Source organism: Saccopteryx leptura, chromosome 2 (assembly GCF_036850995.1).
Source record: "Saccopteryx leptura isolate mSacLep1 chromosome 2, mSacLep1_pri_phased_curated, whole genome shotgun sequence".
Classification (NCBI taxonomy): Eukaryota; Metazoa; Chordata; class Mammalia; order Chiroptera; family Emballonuridae; genus Saccopteryx; species Saccopteryx leptura.
In genome coordinates, this window is record NC_089504.1 from 285846734 (window position 1) to 285874356 (window position 27623).

The window sequence follows — 27623 nt, forward strand, 5'->3', positions numbered from 1 at the left end:
GGAGGGTAGCGGGGTTAGGTGTAAGCCCTGAGGAGCAACGTTTTCTGGGCTTTTCTCCGATTCTCCCTCCGGAAGCTTCTTTCTCTTCCCTCAGCTGTGGGTGTCGGGTTCTGCATCGCATCGCCATGATAGGCCAGCGTCCCGTCCTCGTGCTCAGTGAGTTGTGGGAAAACCGCGGGATGGACCCCCTTTTTTCCTCCCTCGGTCCACACTTTTGAGATTTGCCACAGCCCAGTCCCTCTGTGGTCCGGCCATGAGTCTTAACAATCATTCTTTCTCATTTGGGGATCTCTTGTCTCCAGCTTCCTGCCATCCCATAGCGCCTTTTCCCGTTTTCGCAAACGCAAATAGACCTTCCCATTGCCGAGCCTCCTGTCTTTACGGCTACTCGCCTCAGGAAGCTCCTTCCCACTAGGCCTTCGTTCTTCACCCTCTGTACCCTTCCTAACGTGATTTTCAGTGTGTAAGTGAATGAGTAAATGTTTCTCCAGTTTGCCCTCGCTTTACAATCTTGGTCCATCCCTTAATAGCCGGTGTGGCCTCGGCCAAATTGCTTGACTTGAGTTCTCCCATCGATATCATTGAGGTTAACAGTATTTCCTCGTAGAATCATGAGAATTAAATGAATAAGTTGGTAAACTGCTTAAAAGGGTGTCTGTCTAGCAAACAGGCAAGTGGTTAGTTTTCAGTAATAGCCCTCTTGAATTTCCGCTAAGCAGCCCCACCCCCACCCCCACCCCCACCCGCACCCCCACCCCCTGAAGTAACTGCTTTCTTCGCTGGTCTGCGGTGGGTGGCAGTTACTCCCTCGGTATTTGCGCTGTAATCATTCCCACTGACCAGCTTGAGTTTGCCCAGATTTTTTTGACTGGTTCTCTTTACCCTTCAGGAACATCCTAAATTTCTTTCTGACCAATAAGGACCTGATTTATTGTCTTCCATAGATGTGTTTCAATTCTGTGTGTAACTTGGATATGACATTTGCAAGACCACCCAAGATGGCCAACTAGCCGTTTCCCTTGCTTGCCATTCTCTGTATATTGAATGCTGCTCAGATATTTTTATCTCTTTCTTTATACCTGAAAGATAACTTTTCAGAAAAAGAATTGCTAACCTAGAATAAAACCTATTCTTTCTGATGAATCCATCAGAAAGGGTCATGCATGTTTCTACTTGCCACTGCCTGAAATAACTAGATCCTGAGAATTGGAATGTTTAGATGGTATTGGATTTAAATTTTTACAGGTTTAGATTGTAGGGAATGTATAATTTGAAGAGAGGAGGGGAATGAATATATGTTGGTTTGGTTATAACCACTGATTTGTCTCCATTGAGAGGGCCCAGGGGTAAGTGGTGCATTGTGAAGGCTTTTTGAGGTCTGCATTAATCCCTGGCATTAGTGGCTGTAACTGATTGGGTGTCCTGTAAAAATATGTACACAGCCCTTACTGATACATTATTATACCCAAGCAAGGAGTGACTGTATCTTGCAAACTGGGACACTTCTGAAGAGTATGTTCCTATTCCACAGTATACAGTGGGGGGCACTGTCAATGATTATGAAGAGTTTGGTTTACCTGACCGGGCGGTGGCACAGTGGATAGAGCAGTGTTTCCCAACCTTTTTTGTGCCATGCCCCACCTTAACCTTTCTAAAATTTTTATGCCCCCCCCCCATGTAACATACATAATTTTTAACATTAAAAAATTGATTTGTTCACTTAATAAACATAAATGATAGGTTCTAGGAAGAAATCACTATGAAATTGTTAACAAAACACAGTAAGCAAAATTTCAAAACATATAATGAAAAACAGAAATTTAAATTCCAAATAATTTTAATACAGATTTTTCTATATTAATTTATTATTTTAATTTAGTGTGATCCTTGCGCTTGATGCTTGCTGCACAGAGATTTTATATTAGGTTCCAATTTGGTTAGCTTTAGTCTCAAGTCTCCACGTTGTGTTATACCCAGCCGATTTCTTTTTTTTACCAGTAAATCATTTACAGCACTAAATCCACATTCAGCTAAAAATGAAGATGGAAACGGTAGCAATAGTTTTCTTGCACATTTGGTTGAATTTGGGTATTTGATTTCTGTTTCTTCACAAAGCCATGCCATCGCTCCTTTGATATTAAATAAAGCTTTAACTGACTCATCATTTTGCAATTCTGCAAGTTCTTGATACTGCATATTTGATATATCAGACAAATCCACTAACATTGGCTGCATCATCCATGTTGGGAAATCAATTTGTTTTAAATCAGAAAATCTTTCTTTTAAATCAGCCGATAGAATATTCAAATGATTGACAATAACAAGTAAAGCGGTATCAGTTACTTCACATTTTGGAGCCAATGAAACTGTTTAAAGTTTTTGTTGTTAATATGTTTCTGACATAACTCAATATTGGTAATGAAACCAAATATCTTTGCATCGACAAGAGTTTTATTTGTTCCTTGAAGTTGCTTATTTAATATATTTAGTTTTTCAAAGATATCGGCTAAATAACTCACAAATGCTTTATCATCTATTGTTAACAGATACTTCATTTCAGGTTTGTCGCTTAAAAAATCACTAAGAGTATCAAACAGTTCCATAAATCTTTTCAAACAGTTTCCTTTAGATAGCCATCTTACTTCAGTATGAAGTAAAAGTCTCACATGGTCTTCATTTTGTTCTTCACAAAATAGCTTGAAAAGACGCTCACATTTGGCACTAGCTTTAATAGCATTAACACACTTTATTACTGTATGTAATACTTCATTCAGAACAGGCGAGATGTTTTTAGCTACCAAGTTTTCCCTATGAATAACACAATGCACAAGAATCATTTCTGGATTCATATCTTTCATCAATTTTAAGCAGCCATTTTTCTTGCCCAACATATTGGGAGCATCATCTGCAGCACAAGATGTTATATTTTTCATTGGCATATCATTGACATCTAAGTAGTTTTTTAGCTTATTATATATATCTTTGGAGGTAGTGGTGCTTTCTAATCTTTTACAGAACAACATTTCTTCAGCAAAATGTCCTTTATCAATATATCTTACGTAAGTTATCAATACTGCCTCACTGTCTCTCAAAGTTGATTCATCCATTTGCAAGGAGAATTTTCTTGATTTCAGCTTTTCAACAAGTTGTTTTTCAATATCCTCACTCATTTCGTCTATTCTTCTGCTAACAGTATTGTCACTGAGTGGCATAGCTTTTACATCTTTGTCATCTTTTTCAAGAACCGTTTTAAGAAATGCTGATATTGACGGTTTTATTAAATTCTCTCCTATAGTGTGATTTTCTCCAGTTTTAGCGATGAATAAAGAAATTTGATAACTAGCCTCAAGAACACGATTATTAGTTGAAGTATGGGCAGTAAATAGAGACTTTAATGTTCTTTTTTCAAAATTTTTCTTTAAAGTTTTAAAGTAACTCAAATCTGAATTAATATGAGCACTATGTTTCGCCTTCAAATGCGCCTCAAGACAACCTCGTTTCATTGATTCGTTGGTCAAGCATTGCTGGCATAAAAGACAAAAAGGAATCCACTCATTGTGAACAGCGGGTATGAACCCAAATTTTAAATATTCCTCCGAATATTGAAGAGTTTTTTTCTTGCTTGCACCACTCATTTTACTATGGGCTATAAGAAATAAAAATAAGATCAATTAAAAACTAATATTAAAATATGTGTTAAAATATATTCAATGTGACATAGAGTAAACGTATACTAAAAATTCGTATTTATTTAAATGTATATAACACATTTACTACACTACCACCGCAAATCAAAAGGTATCTATATTTTTTTCCACTTGACAAAATTTTCTGGAAAGTTATGCATCTAAAATTAAAATTGTCGTGCATGCACTATTATAGCCCCAATAATATTTATAAAATATTAGTGCTTTCTAGCCCCAATGCAAGAAGTACTTAATAAAGAGTTTAATATTGATAAAAATAAAATCAAATACTTACCAATTATATCTATACAATATATATATGTATATTTATTAAATCAACGAGCTTTTACAACAGTTTTGACTGACACTTATTTCAAATTAACACCAACTGAATGATGTGAAACACTACAGAAGTTGCGATGGGCCAGTTAGGTGAGAATAACTGCATTGTTTAGCGAGTTTTTAAAATGTCCGGGGTTCCCCACGGCAGACGGCACGCTCCGCGGTGAACCCAGGACGAAGTTTACTTGACGACGCCAATCACCCAGTTGATATTTTGGTCTCGTCAAACGAAAGTATACTTAATAATTATTTACCGCAATTATTTAAGAATTGCAGCATCGACCTGGAAATGCTGAGGTCGCCAGTTCGAAACCCTGGGCTTGCCTGGTCAAGGCACATACGGGAGTTCATGCTTCCTGCTCCTCCCCCCTTCTCTCTCTCTCCTTTCTAAAATGAATTAAAAAATAAATAAATAAATAAAAACGTACCCTTTAAAAAAAAAAAATTGCATTTTTTGTTAAATTTGGCACTGATATCTAGCATTGCATTTAAATGGCCCGGGGCGAAAGAGTTAAAGTCGTGTTGAGTCCATTTTCGAATTGCCCCCCTGTGGGGCGTGGGCGCACGTTGGGAAACACCGGGATAGAGCGTTGGACTGGGATGTGGGGGACCCAAGTTTGAGACCCCGAGGTCGCCAGCTTGAGCGTGGGCTCATCTGGTTTGAGCAAGGCTCACCAGCTTGAGCCCAAGGTCACTGGCTTGAGCAAAGGGTCATTCAGTCTGCTGTAGCCCCCCGGTCAAGGCACATATGGGAAGCAATCAATGAACAACTAAGGTGCTGCAATGAAGAATTATGCTTCTCATCTCTCTCCGTTCCTGTCTGTCCCTCTCTCTGACTCTCTCTGACACTAAATAAATAAATAAATAAAATTAAAATGCTTTTAAAAAAAAAAGGAGTTTGGTTCTCCTTATCCAAGTAGGAAAATAGGAACTCCAAAATGCTCTTTTTACATAAAGCAGTGATTGGTGCTTTTTTATAGTCACCAGCCCTTTAAGAATCCAATGAGAGCTGTAGATCCTTTTCCCAGACAAAATGCAGTATCTCCCGTTTTGTCATATAATCTCAGGGATTTCACTTTCTTGCTAAGCTGCATTCATGAATATCAGGTATGATTCCTTGCTATAAATCCATGAGTATTAGGTTAAAGGGAACATGATGACCAGGATTCCAAAGTTGAAGCATTATGGATTGTTTCTTAGTATACCAGGGGTTGAAGAAAATAAGTAGCTTTAAGTACATAATTTTATGTTTTTTGAGGTATAATTGACAAAACAAGCTGTACCTATTTAAAGTGTCCACTTTTGATAATGTATACACATTATCAATGTATCAATGTATACATTTCATCAATGTATACACCCATGAGACCTGTGTGTGTTTATTTTCAAAGGTTGAAGAATAAATAGCTTATATACAATAGGACAGTCCTGAGTTGTCTTTTGTTTTTACCTATTTTAGGCCAGAACACAAAGCGTGAATCTGGAAGAAAAGTTCAATCTGGAAACATCAATGCCGCCAAGGTAGCATATCTTTGAAGTTATTTAAAGTAGTAGATTTTCCTCTATCTGCCTTCCGTATTAGCTATCTGTATATGCAGTTAGGCAGAGGGAAAGTTGACTTCCCTTTCAGGACATTTTATTGACGATGGTAGGGAAAAGGAAGCCCTCCCTCTCTGAATTAGGCCTAATAGCTTTCTCACATTAACTTATGCATAATTCTGTTGCTGTTTATTGCTTTATATTCTATTTGTGTTTGTCTCCCATTTTAGACTGAGTTACTTCAAAGGAAGGACTATGTTAATCCTCCCCCCTTTTATTTATTAAATTTCTTTTGTAGTCCTAGTGCCACTGTAGATTCTGGATAGGTATTCAATATCTTTTGAATGAAATAGTGCTACATCTGATTTAGTGTGGTGTGGAAGCCACTGTCATGGAAAGAAGTACTAAGACATGGATTTCTATTTATCTGAACTATTAGGAACCTGAAGTTCTGGAAGGCATGTCCCCATTTTTCTTGTGAAAAGGCATTTCTTTCTACATCCACCCTGAAAGCATTCATTCCCAAAGGGGAGAACAAAAAACAGAATGTAACCACACAGCATGCTATATCTAAAGAGGCTGCTGCCCTGGTCAGAGGTTGCCAGTTTGATCCCTGGTCGGGGCAATTAAAAAAAAAAGCCTGCCAACTCTGCTTTAGAGATGACATTGTTAAAACACTGGCACTTGTGGGTTACTGATATCCCTTTTTCTACACATTTTCCTCGGATTTGTGCTTACCTGCTGCCTTTTTTTTTTAATTCCCAATAGACTATTGCAGATATCATCCGAACATGTTTGGGACCCAAGTCCATGATGAAGGTAGGCTTATTCCTTATTAAAACTTTCTGATTTTTTCTTTTTGTTACCTGGAACATTGAAATACATAACTTTTTCTTTTGTCCTAGATGCTTTTGGACCCAATGGGAGGTGTTGTGATGACTAATGATGGCAATGCCATTCTTCGAGAGGTGTGATTTTTCATTATGCTTTCTAACATTTTTATAAAGTATTCATAAAGATATATGTAGATGATGATTAGTTTCTTAGGCTGTTGGAACAAATTGTTGCAAACTATGTGACTTTAAACAACAGAAATTCTTTCATAGACTGGAGGCTAGAAATCTGAAATCAGGATGTCACATTTCTTCTTAAGGCTCTTGGGAAGAATCTGTTTTTGCCTCTTTTTTTTTTTTTTTTTAATTTTTATTTATTTATTTATTTATTTTTAATTTTTTTAATTTATTTATTCATTTTAGAGAGGAGAGAGAGAGAGAAAGTGGGGAGGAGCAGGAAGCATCAACTCCCATATGTGCCTTGACCAGGCAAGCGTAGGGTTTAGAACCGGCGACCTCAGCATCCCAGGTCGACGATTTATCCACTGCGCCACCACAGGTCAGGCTATTTATTTTTTATTTTATTTTTTATTTTTCCCTGAAGTTGGAAACGGGGAGGCAGTCAGACTCCCGCATGCGCCCAACCGGGATCCACCCAGCACGCCCACCAGGGGGCGATGCTCTGCCACAATCAGAGCCATTCTAGCGTCTGAGGCAGAGGCCACAGAGCCATCCTCAGTGCCCGGGCAAACTTTGCTCCAGTGGAGTCTTGGCTGCGGGAGGGGAAGAGAGAGACAGAGAGGAAGGAGAGGGGGAGGGGTGGAGAAGCAGATGGGCGCTTCTCCTGTGTGCCCTGGCCGGGAATCGAACCCAGGACTCCTGCACGCCAGGCCAATGCTCTACCACTGAGCCAACCGGCCAGAGCCTTGCCTCTCTTTTTTTAACTTAGAAATTTAATGGGGTGACATTGATCAATAAGAGTACATAGGTTGCCTGACCAGGTGGTGGCGCAGTGGATAGAGCATCGGACTGGGATGCGGAGGACCCAGGTTCGAGACCCTGAGATCACCAGCTTGAGCATAGGCTCATCTGGTTTGAGCAAAGCTTACCAGCTTGGACCCAAGGTCGCTGGCTCGAGCAAGGGGTACTCGGTCTGCTGAAGGCCGAGGTACATATGAAGGTCAAGGTACATATGAGAAGGCATCAATGAACAACTAAGGTGTTGCAACAAAAAACTAATGATTGATGCTTCTCATCTCTCTCCGTTCCTGTCTGTTCCTATCTATCCCTCTCTCTGACTCTGTAAAAAAAAAAAAAAAAAAAAAAAGAGTACATAGGTTTTAGGTGGACATCTCTATACTGTAGCATTTGAACTGTTGATTGTGCCCATCACCCAAAGCTCTTCTAGCTTCTGATGGTTGACTTGACTACATCCTTGATATTGCTTGGCTTGTAAATTCAATATCCTCTTCAGTTTTCATATGGCATTCTCCTGTGTCTCATTATAAGGACACCAGTGGTTGGATTTAGAGTCTACATTAATATTCGTATGAGCTCATCTTAATTTGTTTACATCCTTTTGGAAGACATAATTCAACCAGGACAGTTGTGCTCCCAGAAAATAAGCTAAAAGATATTGTTCTATTCTCAAAAAACTTTAATAGTTCAGATGGCATAATACATTTTTCCCAAAAAGAAAAGGAACTTGGAAAGGTGGTTTAGTTGGAATCCTTTTGGTGGCCACTTTTAATCTTTCAAGCTGTGGGAAAACAGGAAAAAGGAGTTATTATGGAAGCAAGAAGCTTAAGAGTTTCGGCCAAGCAGAATGGATTAAAAGGTGTTTGAGTACTGTTGATTCTAGTGGCAGTCTACATTTTTTTTTTCAGATTCAAGTTCAGCATCCAGCAGCCAAGTCCATGATTGAAATTAGTCGGACACAGGATGAAGAGGTTGGAGATGGTACCACATCAGTAATTATTCTTGGTAAGCAGACAGTGGAGGGTTGGTAAAGAAAATTGGATTGAAACAAGAAGGGTTTTTTGCCAGAAGTAACATAGTATTTTAAGAAGGAAATTGTTGCCAATCTACTAACTATAAATACTTGAGTAACTTGTTGCTAATTACTTATGTATTCTCTCCATTTGAGTATAAAATATTCATCAATAGTGCAAGATGAGCTATGTAAATCTGGATGAATAAAATAGTTCTCATTAGTCATAGTAAGTTATGTTCTTATAAAGTCACCACAAACTGAATTAATAAATTTAAACCACTCCTAGGAGAGACACGGGATTAAGTTCCTGTGAGCCTCTGGTGCACATGCATCAACTGATAAATATATTTTACTTTATTTTATGTGTTTTTTGTTTTAAAGACATTTTATCTAATATTATTGAATTATTAGCATTGAACTTATGGCCATTGACTATAACTCATGCCTAAACAAAGCTAATGTATTTTTTTCTGTAAGGCACATTACAGCCTTCTTGTATTTAAAAACTAGACGGCACTTTAGAGCTATACTTAAGGGCTTTTTTTTTTTCTTTTAATTTTCCACTGATTGAGAAGGAGAGAAGCATTAACTTGTTATTCCATGTAGTTGTGTACTCATTGATTGCTTCTCATATGTGCCCTGACCAGGGATTGAACCTGTGACCTCAGTGCACTGGGATGCACTTTAATCACTAAGCCACTTGTCCAGGGTCTGGGGGCCATTTTAAAGTGAAATCAACAAAAAACATGGTACTAAATATATCGATTAAGGGATACTTATTTACAGTGAGAGCTAAAACGAGGCAGAATGTTGTCTTGTTCAACCTGATCTGGGACTGTATTCATTGGGTAACTCAAAAGAGAGTCTTATTTCAGAGTTATTTATTTTTTTTATCAACTTTTTTTTTTTTTAGATTTTATTTATTCAATTTAGAGAGAGGAGACAGAGACAGACAGAGAGAGAGAAAGGGGGAGGAGTAGAAAGCACCAACACCCTTATGTTCCTTGACTAGGCAAGCCCGGGGTTTTGTACCAGCGACCTTAACATTCCGGGTCAATGCTTTACCCACTGCACCACCACCGGTCAGGCCTGTTTTCAGTTTTAATGATTAATCTTTCCACTTATAGAATCATAAAGCATGTTGCTTCTATTTGTCGTATAAATTTTAAATTGGTAAGATTTTTATGACAAACATTTATTTTTTTAAATGATTGCAGTGACACATTGTTAGGAAATGAGAACTATATTTTAGAGATGCCAGTTAATAGTGTTGGCTCACATGCCTGAAAAATAAAGTCCTTAGAACAAAATTATATGGACTTTTTAAAAAATGACATTTAAAAAAAAAAAAAAAATGACATTTTAAATTATTCTAGAATATCTTCATGTACTGCATTTTGAGAATGGTGGGTTGGGTGGGATATTGACTTGTGTCACCACCAACCAGTCACATCTTTAGATTTATTTCTTTTAAGAATTACATATCACCGGCTTGACCTGTGGTGGCGCAGTGGATCAAGCCTCAACCTGGAATGCTGAGGTCACTGGTTCAAAACCCTGGGCTTGCCCAGTCAAGGAACATATGAGAGTTGATGCTTCCTGCTCCTCCCCTCTTCCCTCTCTCTCTCTGTCTCTCTTCTCTAAAATGAATAAATAAAAATAATTAAAAAAAAGAATTACACATCACCAATTCTGTACCTTGGAGGATGAAACAGGGAAGAAAGACTTCAGATGCTTTCTCACCTTTTTGGGTAGAAGATGAGCTTCAGGTATCAGGCAGAATTTTCTAGCTAATAATTTTAGTTAAATCTCCTGGAGATATAGGAAGGTTAAGTATCAGTGAATCTAGGTATCTCAGATGTAGGTTACTTTTAGAAGAAAAACAGTTTTGCCATCAATATAGACATCTTTCTTCTGTTACTGTTGTTTTTGTTTTTTGTTTTCCCTTTTAATTATTTTTTATTAATTTTAATAGGTGACATTGATAAATCAGGGTACATATGTTCAGAGAAAACATTTCCAGGTTATTTTGACATTTGATTATGTTGCATACCCATCACCCAAAGTCAAATTGTCTTCCGTCACCTTCTATCTGGTTTTCTTTTTACGCCCCCCTATAACCACCACTCTGTTGTTTTTAACAAGCCGTATAGCCTGAACAGGCTGTGATGCAGTGGATAGAGCATCAGACTGGGATGCGGAGGACCCAGGTTTGAGACCCCGAGGTCGCCAGCTTGAGCACTGACTCATCTGGTTTGAGCAAAGCTCACCAGCTTAGACCCAAGGTTGCTGGATTGAGCAAGGGGTTACTCGGTCTGCTGTAGCCCCACGGTCAAGGCACATATGAGAAAACAATCAATGAACAACTAAGGTGTCGCAACAAAATACTAATGATGCGTCTCATCTCTCTCCGTTCCTGTCTGTCTGTCCCTCTCTCTGTCTCTAAAAAAAAATACACACACACACAGAGATCAGTTAGGAATTGATAACAAGTGTTGAATTCAAACCTTTGAGCACATAACAAGGAGAATAGATATGTACTTGGTATAAGTTTTAAAAATTAGTGCCTGTGCCTGATCTGTGGTGGCGCCTGATCTGGAATGCTGAGGTCGTTTCAAAACCCCAGGCTTGCCAGGTCGAAGCACATAGGAGAAGCAGCTCGTAATATTTGTATACAGTGTGTCCGTAAACTCATGGTGCACTTTTGACCGGTCACAGGAAAGCAACAAAAGACAACAGAAATGTGAAATCTGCACCAAATAAAAGGAAAACTCTCCCAGTTTCATACCTATTCAGTGCAGTTTGATGTGGGCTCACACACAGATTTTTTAGGGCTCCTTAGGTAGCTATCCCGTAGAGCCTCTACAGACTCGTCACTGACTGATGGCCTACCGGAACGGGGTTTCTCCACCAAACTGCCGGTTTCCTTCAACTGCTTATCCCACCGAGTAATGTTATTCCTATGCGATGGCGCTTCGTTTTAAACGCGCCGATATTCACTTACACTTTGGTCACAGATTTGAATTTAGCAAGCCACAGAACACATTGAACTTTCCTCTGTACCGTCCACATCTCGACTGGCATGGCCGTGGGCTTCTCCGCTTTATACATGGTGTTACATCACCCTCTGTGCATGCTGCTACATCATCCTACAGAAACTGGGAGGATTTACCTTTTATTTGGTGCAGATTTCACTTTTCTATCATCTTTTGTTGCTTTCCTGTGACCGGTCAAAAGTGCACCATGCCTGACCAGGCAGTGGCGCAGTGGATAGAGCATCAGACTGGGATGCCAAGGACCCAGGTTCAAGACCCCAAGATTACCAGCTTGAGCGCAGGCTCATCTGGTTTGAGCAAAAGCACACCAGCTTGGACCCAAGGTTGCTGGCTGGAGCAAAGAGCAAAGGGTTACTTGGTCTGCTGAAGGCCCGCAGTCGAGGCACATATGCGAAAGCAATCAGTGAACAACTAAGGTGTCGCAGTGCGCAACGAAAAACTAATGATTGATGCTTCTCATCTCTCCGTTCCTGTCTGTCCCTGTCTATCCCTCTCTCTGACTCTCTCTCTGTAAAAATAATAATAATAAATAAAAATAAAATAAAAAGTGCACCATGATTTCACATACACACTGTATTTCTGTGGGTATTTTTTCAGGTGTAAGGTTTTTGTGTTTTGTTTTTGTTTTTAGTACCAGCTATTTGCATCCTAGGTGTTCAGATTAGTCCATTTTCTGTTCTTTTTTTTCTGTTTTAGAGTCTTGGAAAAATATTTTCCTTTTGTTTGTTACACTGGTGTAACAACTATTTAGTTAGATGAAGAGAATAAGTAACAAACTCTAGGGTCAATCTTTGATCACTTAAGACATATATGAAGTTGGCCTGATCTGTGGTGGCACAGTGGATAGAGCGTCGACCTGGAAATGCTGAGGTTGCTGATTCGAAACCCTGGGCTTGCCTGGTCAAGGCACATATGGGAGTTGATGCTTCCAGCTCCTCCCCCCCTTTCTCTCTCTGTCTCTCCCTCTCCTCTCTAAAATGAATTTTAAAAAAAAAGATTTTAAAACATATATGAAGTTAGTTTATGAATTGTCTTATACAAAGTGTAAAATTTGGAATAATAGTAATAGCCAAATAGCCTATTTTAGGAAGAAAGGTAAGATATCTCTAGAAGCATTAATGAAGTTGCATTTATATCCAGGCAGTTTTTAAAACATGGTGTTTGTATTCTTTTTCAGCAGGGGAGATGCTCTCCGTGGCTGAGCACTTCCTAGAACAGCAGATGCACCCGACGGTGGTGATCAGTGCTTACCGAAAGGCATTGGATGATATGATCAGTACCCTTAAGAAAATCAGGTATGGAGGGGAGGGCCAAAAATGGGTAGTATCAAATACGGGAATACGGGAGGCCTGGTAGAGTGACCTGTTCTTAGGCAGGTGCAGGGAGTCCCAATATATCACACGCAGTGGCTTACACTCTTGTTTATATCATGTTGTGAGAAGGAGAAAGAAAGGAGAGCACATAAGGAAGAAAAGGGTAAGGGAAATAAAGAGTTTTAGAAAATGGTAAAGGATACAAAGCACACAAATAAAAGCAGCTAGGTTTAATTATAACGTTTTGATTACTTGCTATCTTCTGGTTTCCATGTTAAGCACTGCAATGGGAAATGTGTAGTAAGTAAAATAGACCTACCTTCTAAGAGCTTTGATTCTTGTGGAGAAAAGTTAAGGAGTTAAATAAATGTAATTATGCCTGACCGGGCGGTGGCGCAGTGTCGGACTGGGATGCGGAAGACCCAGGTTTGAGACCCCGAGGTCGCCAGCTTGAGTGCGGGCTCATCTGGTTTGAGCAAAGAGCTCACCAGCTTGAGCCCAAGGTCACTGGCTTGAGCAAGGGGTTACCCGGCTTGCTGAAGACCCGCAGTCAAGGCACATATGAGAAAGCAATCAATGAACAACTAAGGTGTCGCAATGCGCACCGAAAAACTAATGATTAATGCTTCTTATCTCTCCGTTCCTGTCTGTCCCTGTCTATCCGTCTCTCTGACTCGTGTCTCTGTAAAAAAAAATTAAATTAAAAAAAATAATAAATGTAATTATTCAGGATTTAAACTATCCTACCATATGTACATTTATAACTAATTCAGCCAGTACAGTACCCTAATAAAGCTCTGTGAAAGATGGTGGCCAACAGGTCTGTTGTTGTTGTTTTTTAATTAAGTGAGAGGCAGGGAGACAGAGAGACAGTCTTCTGCAAGCACCCTAACCGGGATCTACCTGGCAAGCCCTGTACAGGGCAATGCTCTGCCCATTTGGAACTGCTGTTGTGTTGCCCGGCAAACAAGCCACTCCAGCACCTGAAGTGAGGCCATGGAGCCATTCTCAGTGCCCGGGGCCAACCTGCTCAAACCATTTAAGCCATGGCTGCAAGAAAGTGTGAGAGTCAGAGAGAAAAGGGGAGGGGGAGGAGTGGAGAAGCAGACGGTCGCTTCTCCTGTGTTCCCTGACCTGGAATTGAACCCAGGACTTCTACACACTGGGCCGACGCTCTAGTCGCTCTATCGCTGAGCCAACTAGCCAGGGCAGGTTTGGGGTTTTTTTGTCTATTTTATTGATTGTTTTAGAGAGAGACAGGAACATCTGTTCCTGTATGTGCTCTGACCAGGGACCAATCCAGCAACTTCTGCACTTTGGGACGATTTTCTAACCAACTGAGCTGTCCAGCCAGGGCTCAGTCCCAGTCTTTTTTTTTTTTTTTTTTAATTCATTTTAGGAAAGAGAGAAGAGGGGGGAGAGCAGGAAGCATCAAGACTCACATATGCCTTGACCAGGCAAGCCCAGGGTTTCAAACCAGCGACCTCAGTGTTCCAGGTTGATGCTTTATCCACTGCACCGCCACAGATCAGGCCAGTCCCAGTCTTTTTTATTTTAATGAAAAACTGTAGGCTACTTGCCCTGGCTAGATAGCTCAGTTGGTTAGAACATCATCCCAAAGCACAGAGGTGGCTGGTTTGATCCATAGTCAGGGCATATACAGGAACAGATCGATGTTCCTGTCACTCTTGCTCACTCGCTTTCTCTTTCTCCTTTCCTCTCCTTCTCTCACTAAAATCAATAAATAAAAGTTAAGCCTGACCAGGCAATGGCACAGTGGATAGAGCATTGGACTTGGATGCAGAAGACCCAGGTTCAAAACCCCATAGTCACTGGCTTGAGCAAGGGGTCACTCCCTCTGCTAGCCCCCTGGTCAAGGCGCATATGAGAAAGTAATCATTGAACAACTAAGGTGCCACAATGAAGAATTGATGCTTCTCATCTCTCTCCTTACTATCTGTCTTTCCTTATCTGTCCCTCACTCTGTCTTTGTCATAAAAATAAATAAAATAAGTAAAAGTTAAAAAAAATAACAACTGGGACTGAAAATGCTATTTGAATCTCAGTAATTGAAGAACTTATTATTAGTCTCTGTTTGCTAAGGGCAAACGGTAATGAATATAGAAATGCATGACTTTTAACTTCAGGGAATGTTAGTTAAATCCTAACAGGCAGAATGCAAAATTTTTTTGATAAAAAAATTTGTTTTACCTGACCAGGCAGTGGAGCAATGGATAGAGCGTTGACTGGGATGCGGAGGACCCAGGTTCGAGATCCTGAGGTTGCCAGCTTGAGCACAGGCTCATCTGGTTTGAGCAAAAATCACCAAGGTCGCTGGCTTGAGCAAGGGGTTACTCGGTCTGCTGTAGCCCCACAGTCAAGGCACATATGAGAAAGCAATCAATGAACAGCTAAGGTGTCACAACGAAAAACTAATAATTGATGCTTCTCATCATCTCTCTCCGTTCCTGTCTGTCTGTCCCTGTCTATCCCTCTCTCTGACTCTCTCTCTGTTAAAAAAAAAATTTTTTTTGTTGTTTTAAAAGTAAAACTTTCCTGACCTGTGGTGGTGCAGTGGATAGGGCCTCGACTTAGAATGCTGAAATAACCAGTTCAAAACCCCCATTTTGGCCCTGGCCAGTTGGCTCAGTGGATGGAGTGTCAGCCTAGCTTGCAGACATCCCTGGTTTCATCCACAATCAGGGCACACATGAGAAGCAGCCATCTGCTTCTCTTCCTCTTTCTCTCCCTCTTCTTTTTCTCTCTTCCCCTCTCACAGCCAGGTACGTATGAAAAGCAATCAATAAACACCAAAGTGCCACAACTACGAGTTGATGCTTCTCACCTCTCTCCCTTCCAATCTGTCTATCTCTTGCTAAAAATGATTACAACTAACTCATCCCAGCAAAGTCCCTGAGTAATCTGTTCCTATGTCTGGTAACTGGTACTTCTTATTTCTCTCCATTCCAGTCTTCCCCTCATCCCCACCCAAAAGAGCAAGCAGTACAATACAAAGCTCACCAAATTACTAGGTACTTATGTACCAAATGACCCAGCCATATCAAAGAATAGAATGTTCTGGTTTCACTTTATTCATCATCATCATTATTATTATTATTATTATTTTACAGAGACAGAGAGAGAGTCAGAGAGAGAGAGAGAGAGATAGGGACAGATGGACAGGAACGGAGAGAGATGAGAAGCATCAGTGATCAGTTTTTCATTGCGACACCTTAGTTGTTCATTGATTGCTTTCTCATATGTGCCTTGAATGTGGGCCTTCAGCAGACCGAGTAACTCCTTGCTCGAGCCAGCGACCTTGGGTCCAAGCTGGTGAGCTTTTGCTCAAACCAGATGAGCCCGTGCTCAAGCTGGTGACCTTGAGGTCTCAAACCTGGGTCCTCCGCATCCCAGTCTGATGCTCTATCCACTGCGCCACTGCCTGGTCAGGCTATTCATTATTCTTAAAAGGTTTTTAAAATTGATTTTAGAGAAGAGCAGAGAGACAGAAAACCTAGCTGTATTGGTTTGAGCATCAGCCCAGGTGCTGAGGATAGCTTGGTTGGTCTGAGCATTGGGCCTGGATGGGGATTGCTGGGTAGATCCTGGTTGAGGCACATGTAGGAGGTGGAAGTCTGTCTATCTTCCCTCCTCTCAAAAAACAAACACAAAACTCGGCTTGCCCTGTCAAGACACATGATAGAAGTAACTGCTATGAATGGACAATTTCTGCTCCTTCCCCCTTTTCTGTCTCTCTGCTCTTCTCTAAAATCAATTTTAAAAACCTTTTAAGAATAATGAATAGCCTGACCAGGCAGTGGCGCAGTGGATAGAGCATCAGACTGGGATGCAGAGGACCCAGGTTTGAGACCTCAAGGTCACCAGCTTGAGCACGGGCTCATCTGGTTTGAGCAAAAGCTCACCAGCTTGGACCCAAGGTCGCTGGCTCGAGCAAGGAGTTACTCGGTCTGCTGAAGGCCCACATTCAAGGCACATATGAGAAAGCAATCAATGAACAACTAAGGTGTCGCAATGAAAAACTGATCACTGATGCTTCTCATCTCTCTCCGTTCCTGTCCATCTGTCCCTATCTCTCTCTCTCTCTCTCTGACTCTCTCTCTGTCTCTGTAAAATAATAATAATAATAATAATGATGATGATGAATAAAGTGAAACCAGAACATTCTATTCTTTGATATGGCTGGGTCATTTGGTACATAAGTACCTAGTAATTTGGTGAGCTTTGTATTGTACTGCTTGCTCTTTTGGGTGGGGATGAGGGGAAGACTGGAATGGAGAGAAATAAGAAGTACCAGTTACCAGACATAGGAACAGATTACTCAGGGACTTTGCTGGGATGAGTTAGTTGTAATCATTTTTAGCAAGAGATAGACAGATTGGAAGGGAGAGAGGTGAGAAGCATCAACTCGTAGTTGTGGCACTTTGGTGTTTATTGATTGCTTTTCATACGTACCTTGACCCGGAGGCTCCAGCTGAGCCAGTGACCCCTTGCTCAAGCCAGCAACCATGAGATAATGTTTGTTTTCATGCTCAAGTAGGTGACCTTGGGGTTTTGAGCCTGGGTCATCAGCATCCCAGGTTGTTGCTCTATCCAGTCAGGCGGGTTAGTTGTAATTTTGCTAAAGAGGCAAAAGACTTGATTTCACTTTTACTTTCCTATAAAGAACAGATTCCCCTAATTTTACCTGCTGGCCCATTATTATAGTCATTGCGATATAGATGAGGGACTTCCTTAAATGTCCAAGACTCCTGTTGAGCATATTATTTTTCTCTTTTTCAGTATCCCTGTTGACACCAGTAACCGAGATACAATGCTGAACATTATCAACAGCTCCATTACTACCAAAGCAATCAGTCGGTGGTCCTCTTTGGCTTGTAACATTGCCCTGGATGCTGTCAAAACTGTACAGTTTGAGGAGAATGGTCGGAAGGAGATTGACATCAAGAAATATGCAAAAGTGGAAAAGGTAAATAAACTCTTCCAACCAGTACTTTGAGACAAATTGTTTCCTAGAATGAGTCCTCTCAATTGTAGAGGAAATAGTTTAAATCCAGAGCAAGCTATATTTATAGTTAGAACTCAGAAGAAGAATATTTGCTGCCTGGAAAACAAAAACTTGGAAAAGGAGGTATCCATGAAATAATTCTATTACCTTCACTGCTATTCCGACACAAGATTTATAAGGGCTACATGCTCTCTCCGTGTTTGTGTATTTGTGTACACATCAGCCACTTGGTTGGGATATAAATAATACTGTTAAATTCTATCTCCTGGCCCTGCCTGGTTGGCTTAGCGGTAGAGCAGCAGCCCAGCGTGTGGAAGTCCCGGGTTCGATTTCCAGCCAGGGCACACAGGAGAAGCGCCCATCTGCTTCTCCACCCTTCCCTCTCTCCTTCTCTATTTCTCTCTTTCCCTCCCGCAGCCAACACTCCATTGGAGCAAGGAGGATGGTTCTGATTGCAGTGGAGCAACGGCCCCTGGTGGGCAAGCCAGCAGGAGTCTGTTTGACTGCCTCCTCGCTTCTAACTTCGGAAAAATACAAAAAAAAAAATTCTATCTTCCTACTTATTTAAGATTAGAATGTAGCATTAATATCTTGTGGCCAGTAGATGGAGCTACAATCCAAAAATTTTGTGGAGCTATCTTTCGGGAAGTAGAAGAGATCTGAGCCCCTTTATTAAATCTTTGTCAGTGGCTCAGTTTCTGTGAGTCCCAGATGATCTTAATGTTAGGTGTCAGGGTCCAAGGTTGATGTGCTTCCTAGAGGGGGGAAAATGTAATTGCAACAGAATTTTGCTCTTGAGGTTAATGGAACAAAGATACTTTAGAAACCTAAAATGATGGTCCTTTGGGAAAGATAAACATATGGGAACAGAGTTAAGAAATTCTCTCCTCCTGGTCGTGGATTAAAATGTATCTTTTGCTCAGGTACCTGGGGGTATCATTGAAGATTCCTGTGTCTTACGTGGAGTCATGATTAACAAAGATGTGACCCATCCACGAATGCGGCGCTATATTAAGAACCCTCGCATTGTGCTGCTGGATTCTTCTCTGGAATACAAGAAAGGAGAAAGCCAGGTAAGGTTTCTGCTTGTTTTTTTTTTGTTTTTTGTTTTTTTTTACAGAGGCAGAGATAGACAGGGACAGACAGACAGGAACGGAGAGAGATGAGAAGCATCAATCATCAGTTTCTCGTTGCGCGTTGTGACTTCTTAGTTGTTCATTGATTGCTTTCTCAAATGTGCCTTGACCGTGGGTCTTCAGCAGACCGAGTAACCCCCTGCTGGAGCCAGCGACCTTGGGTCCAAACTGGTGAGCTCTTTGCTCAAGCCAGATGAGCCCGCGCTCAAGCCAGATGAGCCTGCGCTCAAGCTGGTGACCTCAGGGTCTCAAACCTGGGTCCTTCCGCATCCCAGTCTGACGCTCTATCCACTGCGCCACCGCCTGGTCAGGCTGCTTCTGTTTTTTAAAGATGTAAGAACCTATGTACTGACCAGGCGGTGGCGCAGTGGATAGAGTGTCGAACTGGGATGCAGAAGACCCAGGTTTGAGACCCTGAGGTCGCTGGCTTGAGCAACAGGTTACTTGGTCTGCTGAAGCCACGGTCAAGGCACATATGAGAAAGCAATCAATGAATAACTAAGGTGCCACAACAAGAAACTGATGATTGATGCTTCTCATCTCTCTGCATTCTTGTCTGTCCCTATCTTACCCCTCTTTGTCTCTAAGTAAATAAATAAATAAAATCTTTAAAAAAAAAAGAACCTATGTATATGGAAAATAAAAGGTATGGATATGTTTATTCCATGTCTGTTAGGTGTTATTCACCAACCTTTATATGTAATTTATTTATTTTATTTTTTTTAAGATTTTATTTATTGATTTTACAGAGAGAGGAAACAGTTGGGATGGAGGGGAGGAACAAGAAGTATCAACTCGTAGTTGCATCACTTTAGTTGTTCATTGATTGCTTGTTGTATGTGCCTTGACCAGGCAATGTAATTTCTGATTCTTTCAACACTTTAAAATGGTTGGTATTGACTTTCATTTTACAGATGAGGAATCTAAAGCTTAGAGAAGTTGATTAATTAGTTAAGGAATACAGGTGATACTGGCCAAATCAAGGTTTGAACCCTGCTCTGTTTGGCCTCAAATCCACACTACCATGCCAGTAGAACATAGAATAGGAATTAATTTAATTTAGCTTTGAAGTGCTAAAGAAGAATTTCCAGAGAGCAGGTGTCTCACAAGGCTCCTTTACCCTTGTATAAAACAAAGTAATTAGAACTTATTAAACAAGGATTGAAAATAAGAATCAATTTATTGGTGGGAAGAGTTCAGACCTAGCATTACTATGCACACTGACGGATAGAGATAACATTAAATTGATTGGTTAGAGATTAGGCCACACTCTCTCCTAATTATAACTTTGAATTGCAGTTGCTTTATAATGAAGGAGTTGAACTAAATGATCACTAGAGCTAAACTGCTTATAGAGGTGTGAGGTCATGGCTTTAACATTACTCTGACTCGTGCTTTCTGGGATACATGAGAAGACTGGGTAGAAGGAGCATAGTAGCTGGAATGACCCTGATTTGCTCCTCAGCTACTATTAATGCAACTTTTTATTGCACTACTTTTGCACTGATGTTGACTCAGATAACAATTTTAATGCTATTTTATAATAAAAAAGATTAGTCTACCCCAGCATCAAAATACATCATAGACCCAAATCAAATTTTTATTTCGGCCTGACCTGTGGTGGCGCAGTGGATAAAGCGTCGACCTGGAAATGCTGAGGTCGCCGGTTCGAAACCCTGGGCTTGCCTGGTCAAGGCACATATGGGAGTTGATGCTTCCAGCTCCTCCCCTCCTTCTCTCTCTCTGTCTCTCCCTCTCCTCTCTAAAATGAATAAATAAAAAAATTAAAAAAATAAAATAAAATAGTGAATTTAAAAAAAAATTTTTTTTTATTTCTTCCCTGTTCAGTTGCTCAGTGATAGAGCGGTGGCCCAGCGTTGGCCGTCCTGGCTTTGATTCCCAGTCAGGGCACACAGGAGAAGCGCCCATCTGCTCTCTACCCTTCCCCGTCTTGCTTCTCTTTCTCTCTTACTTGCTTCTCTCCTCCTGCAGCCATGGCTCAATTGGAGTGAGTTTGCCCCAGGTGCTGAGATGACTCTATAGGCTCCGCCTCAGGCACTAAAAAATGACTCTGGTTGCAACGCAGCAAGGATCCCAGATGGGCAGGGCATCATCCCCTAGTGGGCTTGCCGGGTCGATCTTGGTCGGGGCTCATGCGGGTGCTCCCCTCCTCTCATTAAATTTTTTTTTTTTTATTTCTACTTCTGCTTGCTCTGAAATGGCTCTGGGTATATTTGCATGTATTTAGTTGACCCTGCATGCCCATAAGTGGGGGGGAAAGAGTGACAAATATGAAAATCAGTCCTACATTTATTAAATTAGGTCAGACATATATTTATGTACTTATTTACCTTCTCCTTGCTTGCCTTTGCATCATCTTTAGTAGAGTCCAGTTATTGGCCTTGAAATCTAACTAGGTAGGATAGAATGAATTCTATCTAGAAATGACCATGATGTGGTATATACATGTAAAATATGTGTAAGAACTCATTTGTCCAAGATTTTTAAATTGGAGTGACTTTTCTTCTTCACACAGACTGACATTGAGATCACACGAGAAGAAGACTTCACCCGAATCCTCCAAATGGAAGAGGAATACATCCAGCAGATCTGTGAGGATATCATCCATCTGAAGCCCGATGTGGTCATCACTGAAAAGGGCATCTCTGGTAGGGCTCTACTCATTTATTTAGCCTGGTCTTGAGGTAGAAGAGGATGGGTGATTTTTCCTACCCATGTCGATATAGACTGAACATAATAAACATGTGATGGTTAGGGTATATTGAGGATAAAACTAGTTTAGAACCCAATTCTGGTTTCAAGCTTGACACCTCTATTCTTGGGTCTGCAGATTTAGCTCAGCACTACCTCATGCGAGCCAATATCACAGCCATCCGCAGAGTCCGGAAGACAGACAATAATCGCATTGCTAGGTGAGTAGGCCAGGTAAAAATAAGATTCTTCCTTTCCCTGTGTTGTTGTCATCATTAATTGGAAAAGTCTAATTAATATAGGATATAGTAAAAAAAATAATAATATAGGATATAGTCAGTGAAACTGGTTACAAGTTGGAGATGTCTGCTGTCTTCAGAAGTGCTTTATCTAGTCCAACAACTTGTCTACTGCATGAGTCTCTTCTGTACTGCTCCTAACCAGTAGTAAGAAGTTTATACTTAGTCTGACCAGGAGGTGGCGCAGTGAATAGAGTGTCAGACTGGGATGTGGAGGACCCAGGTTCGAGACCCCAAGGTCACCAGCTTGAGCGCGGGTTCATCTGGTTTGAGCAAAAGCTCACCAGCTTGGACCCAAGGTCATTGGCTCAAGCAAGGGGTTACTCAGTCTGCTGAAGGCCCGCGGTCAAGGCACATATGAGAAAGCAATCAGTGAACAACTAAGGTGTCACAACGAAAAACTATTGATTGATGCTTCTCATCTCTCTCCATTCCTGTCTGTCCCTGTCTATTCCTCTCTCTGACTCTCTCTCTCTGTCACTGTAAAAATAAATTAAAAAAAAAAAAAAAGTTTATACTTAGATATCTGTGATCACTACTTTGGTGTAGGAGTCCATTACAGAGTAGCCTGTTTTTAAGTCATTCAGAATATAGCAGAACCATCTGTTTCCTTAACTGGCTCCTAAGCTGCTATTAATGCTTCTTTAAATTACATTCACTACTTCTGCACTGATGTCTGTGCTTAGAAACCAATTATTTTTAATGCTAATTTATAAAAATCACAGTATCACAGAATATATCATAGATCCAAATCAAGTTTTATACTTCTGCTTGCTTTGAAATGGCTCTGGGCATATGTGCATGTACATTAGTCGACCCTCCATGCCCATTAAGTGAGGAGAAAGAGTGATAAATAATAAATTAGTTCCATATTTATTAAAATTGGGTCAGACATATATAGTTATTGACCTTCCTCCTTGCTTGCCTTTGCAATACCTTTAGTAGAGTCCTATTATTGGCCTTGAAATCTTAGTAGAACAGAATGAATTCTGTCTAGAAATGACCACTAGTATGTACATGTTAGATATGTGTAAGGACTCATTTGTCCAAATTTTAGTAGTCACAAAATTAATTAAATTATACCTGGTTATAGTATGTAGTTGCCTTAGGTATGCACACTTTTATTTATAAAGCCATATTAGTTTAAGCAGATTTTACTTATACATGTTTGAAAATCTATTTCAGCAGGCAGCCAAAACCTCTTGAGTTAGGCAACAATGTTTCTAGCAATCCACTTTTATCCTTATCCCCAGCCATGGATCCCAAGGACTAATAGATGAGTAAAAGTATCTGAAATCATCTGATTTTTTTTCCCCCATCTTCTAATTAATAGAGCCTGTGGAGCCCGGATAGTCAGCCGACCAGAGGAACTGAGAGAAGATGATGTTGGGACAGGAGCAGGCCTGTTGGAAATCAAGAAAATTGGAGATGAGTACTTTACATTTATTACTGAGTGTAAAGACCCCAAGGCCTGTACCATTCTCCTCCGGGGAGCCAGCAAAGAAATTCTCTCGGTGAGTCAGCCTTGGAAGTATATCTGACTGAACTTCAGGTCATTTCATTTCTTGACTTTTCCAGAGGGCTTAAAAATCACCCTGTTGTCTACATGTAGCTATTTTGATCTGTAGCCACTTATATCTGTCTCTCCTGCTTGCTTTTTAAGCATGTTTACATTCTTGTACAACAGAACTCTCTGCAGAACTGAGACAGTATTGAACAGTGACTCATCATTCCCCAGCCTCTGGCAACCATTGCTTTCTTATTTTTTAAGTTAAAATGATAAATATGCCTGACCTGTGGTGGCGCAGTGGATAAAGCGTCGACCTGGGAACACTGAGGTTGCCGGTTCAAAACCGTGCACTTGTCTGGTCAAGACATATATGGGAGTTGATGCTTCCTGCTCCTCCCCCCTTTCTCTCTCTCTCTCTCTCTCTCTCTCCCCCTCCCTCCCTCCTCTCTAAAATGAATAAATTAAAAAATAATTTTAAAAAAATGATAAATATTCAAAACCCCAGGCTTGCCTGGTCAAGGCACATATGGGAGTTGATGGTTCCTGCTCCTTCCTCTGTTCTTTCTATCTCTTTCCTCTCTCTGTCTCTTTCTCTCTGTGTGTCTCCTCTCTCTAAAAAAATGAATAAATAAAATGTAAAAACTAAATAATAAAAAAAAAAAAAAAAAAATGATAAATATTACCTGACCAGGTAGTGCGCAGTGGATAGAGCAGGGGTCGGGAACCTATGGCTCACGAGCCAGATGTGGCTCTTTTGATGGCTGCATCTGGCTCACAGACAAATCTTTAATAAAAAAAAATAATAACGCAAAAAATATAAACATTCTCATTTATTACAATCCATTCATTTCCTATCACTCATGTTCATGGTTGCAGGTGGCTGGAGCCAATCACAGCTGTCCTCCGGGACAACACCAAATTTTTATTGGATAATGTGTAATGTACACGGGTCGTTGAATGGCTCTCACGGAATTACATTTTAAAATATGTGGGCGTTCATGGCTCTCTCAGCCAAAAAGGTTCCCGACCCCTGGGATAGAGTGTCAGCCTGGAACACTGAGAACCCAGGTTCAAAACTACGAGGTTGCCAGCTTAAGTGCGGGGTCGCTGGCTTGAGCAAGGGGTTACTCTGTCTGCTGTAGCCCCCCAGTCAAGGCACATATGAGAAAGCAATCAGTGAACAAATAGAGTGCCACAACAAAGAATTGATGCTGTCCCTCCCTGTCTCACTAAAAAAAATTATAAATACTACTTTTATTCCTCCATGACATTAAGTAACTTACCCAAAGGCACAAAGCTAGTAAAGAGTTTAACTTCACTATGACACCTTCTGTCCCTGTCTCCCCCCACCCTTTTGCAGTTGTAGTTTGTCCATGGTAAATAGCATCTGCCTTGCCCAGTAGGTAGTCCAAGGACCTTTCTTATTTCTTAGTTACTCTCCTTGGTGATTTACTGAACTTGGCAGTCAGGAAGTCCTTTGATACCTCTGATTTGTCCCTGAGTCATCACACTTGCTTCATACTATCTGCTTGCTTTCCCAAGGAAGTGGAACGCAATCTCCAGGATGCCATGCAAGTGTGCCGCAACGTTCTCCTGGACGCTCAGCTGGTGCCTGGAGGCGGGGCTTGTGAGATGGCTGTGGCCCATGCCTTGACAGAAAAATCCAAGGCCATGACTGGTGTGGAGCAATGGCCATACAGGGCTGTCGCCCAGGCCCTGGAGGTTATCCCTCGTACCCTTATCCAGAACTGTGGGGCCAGCACCATTCGTCTACTTACCTCCCTTCGGGTGAGTTCCTTTCTATGGTACAGTATTCTCTTGGTGGGGTAGGGGAACTGTTTTGCTTACGAAGATGGCTGACATCTGTCGAGGTTCTCCTTTATTAGAGCTTGTTTTCTTAATATTTCCCCTAATTTTTATTTGCTGTCGTTGCCATTTCCTCTTACTCTTTTTAACAGTCCATTGTTTTTGGTTTAGTTTTTTAACTGATGTTCCCTGCCAGATTATTTGTTCCCAGTATTTCCCCCTTTAACTGTTTATGCTTGTTTCAACTACAGGCCAAGCATACCCAGGAGAACTGTGAGACCTGGGGTGTAAATGGTGAGACAGGTACTTTGGTAGACATGAAAGAACTGGGTGTCTGGGAGCCATTGGCTGTGAAACTGCAGACATACAAGACAGCAGTGGAGGTGAGGCATCCTAAGGCATATGCTAAGCTGTTTACTCCCAGATAACCAGAAACCCATGCTTTTGGTCCCATCTTGAAGGGAGGGGGTATAGAAGGCAGAGTATTAATCCAAAGATCTCTGAGGGAATTCCATTTCTCTACTTACTTTTAGCTTATATAAAAAGCAAGGTCGGCCCTGGCCAATTGGCTCAGTGGTAGAGCGTCGGCCTGGCGTGCAGGAGTCCCAGGTTCGATTTCCGGCCAGGGCACACAGAAGCGCCCATCTGCTTCTCCACACTTTTCCCTCTCCATTCTCTCTCTCTCTCTCTTCCCCTCCTGTAGCCAAGGCTCTACTGGAGCAAAGTCGGCCTGGGTGCTGAGGATGGCTCTGTGGCCTCTGTCTCAGGTGCTAGAATGGCAACATTTACAAAAGAGCAACAGCCTCGATGGGCAGAGTATCGCCCCCTGGTGGGCATGCCGGGTGGATCCCAGTCAGGCGCGTGCAAGAGTCTGTCTCTGCCTGCTTCTCACGTCAGAAAAATACCCCCAAAAAAACAGAGGAAGGTCACCCTGGCCGGATAGCTCAGTTGGTTAGCGCGTCTTCCTAAGGACAGAGGTTGCTGATTCAGTCCCTGGTTAGGGTACATACAGGAACAGATCAAATTTCCTGTCTTTGTCTCTCTTTCCATTCCTCTCTCTCTAAAATCAATAAAATAAACATTTTAAAAAGAAAAAAAAAGGTTGCCTGTTTGATCCCTGGTCAGGGGACATTCAGGAACAGATTGATGTTCCTGTCTTTTTGTCTCTATCTAAAATCCATAGGTTTTTTTTTAATTTAAATATAAATGAAAAATAAAAAGCACAAGCTGCATTCCTTGATTAGGGAAAACTACATTTTACATTCAAGACTCTGAAAAGGTAGCTTTCAGATAAAATGGTAATTATGTAGAAGGAGTTAGTTGTTAATATCTAAAATAAAACAAATGTCCTTCCCTTCTCTGCTTACCTCTTTGGGGCTGTGGTTTTCTTCTAGACTGCAGTTCTGCTGCTGCGGATTGATGACATCGTCTCAGGCCACAAAAAGAAGGGCGATGACCAGGGCCGGCAAGGCGGGGCCCCTGATGCTGGCCAGGAGTGAGTGGTGGGCAAGGTGACCTCAACACGCAGAGTCATCACTCTCTCTCTTCCCTGAGCCTGACTGCCAGGGACACTGTGGATATCTTTGTTTGGAAGGGATCAGGTTGAGGGGCAGCCCCAGTTCCTTTCTGTCCCAGTTCAGTTTGCAAAAGGCACTGACATGTAATTCTTCTCTATTGTAAGCTTTCCATTTAGTTTGCTTCCGATGATTAAATCTAAGTCATTTGAGACAGTTCTTATGTGTTTTTCAATCTTCGGTTATATCTCTTCCTCCGGGCAAAGAGGGAGGAAGCAGAACACTGTACTGAGGAGGAGGGAAAATGGGAATACAGTCATTTAAGTGATTATGCCTTCTTGAAAGAGTATTTTTTAGACTTCTCAGTAAATACTGATTGGAAAGACTTGGAGTTCAAAGGATGTTACTGTAAAGCTTAAAGAAGCATCACCTTGTAGTCACCACCTAAAGAACAGGAGGAACCTGTCGATAAACCATAGGTGTTTCCCCATCTGTGGTTGTTTGTAGAACAACACTCAATTTATGCTAGGGCTCAGGCATGTGTCTTAAAGCACGTAGAACATCTATTTTTCATATGTAGTTTATGGGTTTTCAGAATCCTTCCTATCTTAGCTGTAATTTTTTTTTGTTGGTTTTTAGGTAAGAGGAGGGGAGCTAGGCAGATTCTCACATGCACCCCAACCAGGATCCACCTGGCTTCCCCATCTGGGGCCAATGCTCAAGTACTGATCTATTTTTAGCACCTGAGGCCGATGTGTTCCAAAGGAGCTATCCTCAGTGCTCGGGGCCACACTCAAAGCAATCAAGCCACTAGTTGTGGGAGGGGGAGAGGGAAAGAATGGGGGAAAGGGAGGGTGG

At 41.2% G+C, this 27623-nt stretch overlaps 1 protein-coding gene across 1 annotated transcript; it reads left to right on the top strand.

Annotated features, from left to right (window-relative positions):
• Nucleotides 1-26984, top strand: CCT3 (chaperonin containing TCP1 subunit 3). Its single transcript, XM_066362189.1, has 14 exons — nucleotides 1-156; nucleotides 5488-5549; nucleotides 6336-6386; nucleotides 6473-6535; nucleotides 8287-8383; nucleotides 12627-12744; nucleotides 17563-17749; nucleotides 18712-18861; nucleotides 21461-21593; nucleotides 21776-21857; nucleotides 23269-23449; nucleotides 24988-25233; nucleotides 25503-25634; nucleotides 26646-26984. The coding sequence occupies exons 1-14, from the start codon at nucleotides 126-128 to the stop codon at nucleotides 26748-26750; spliced, it is 1638 nt and encodes a 545-aa protein (XP_066218286.1). The 5' UTR covers nucleotides 1-125; the 3' UTR covers nucleotides 26751-26984.
• Nucleotides 26985-27623: the final 639 nt, after the last annotated feature.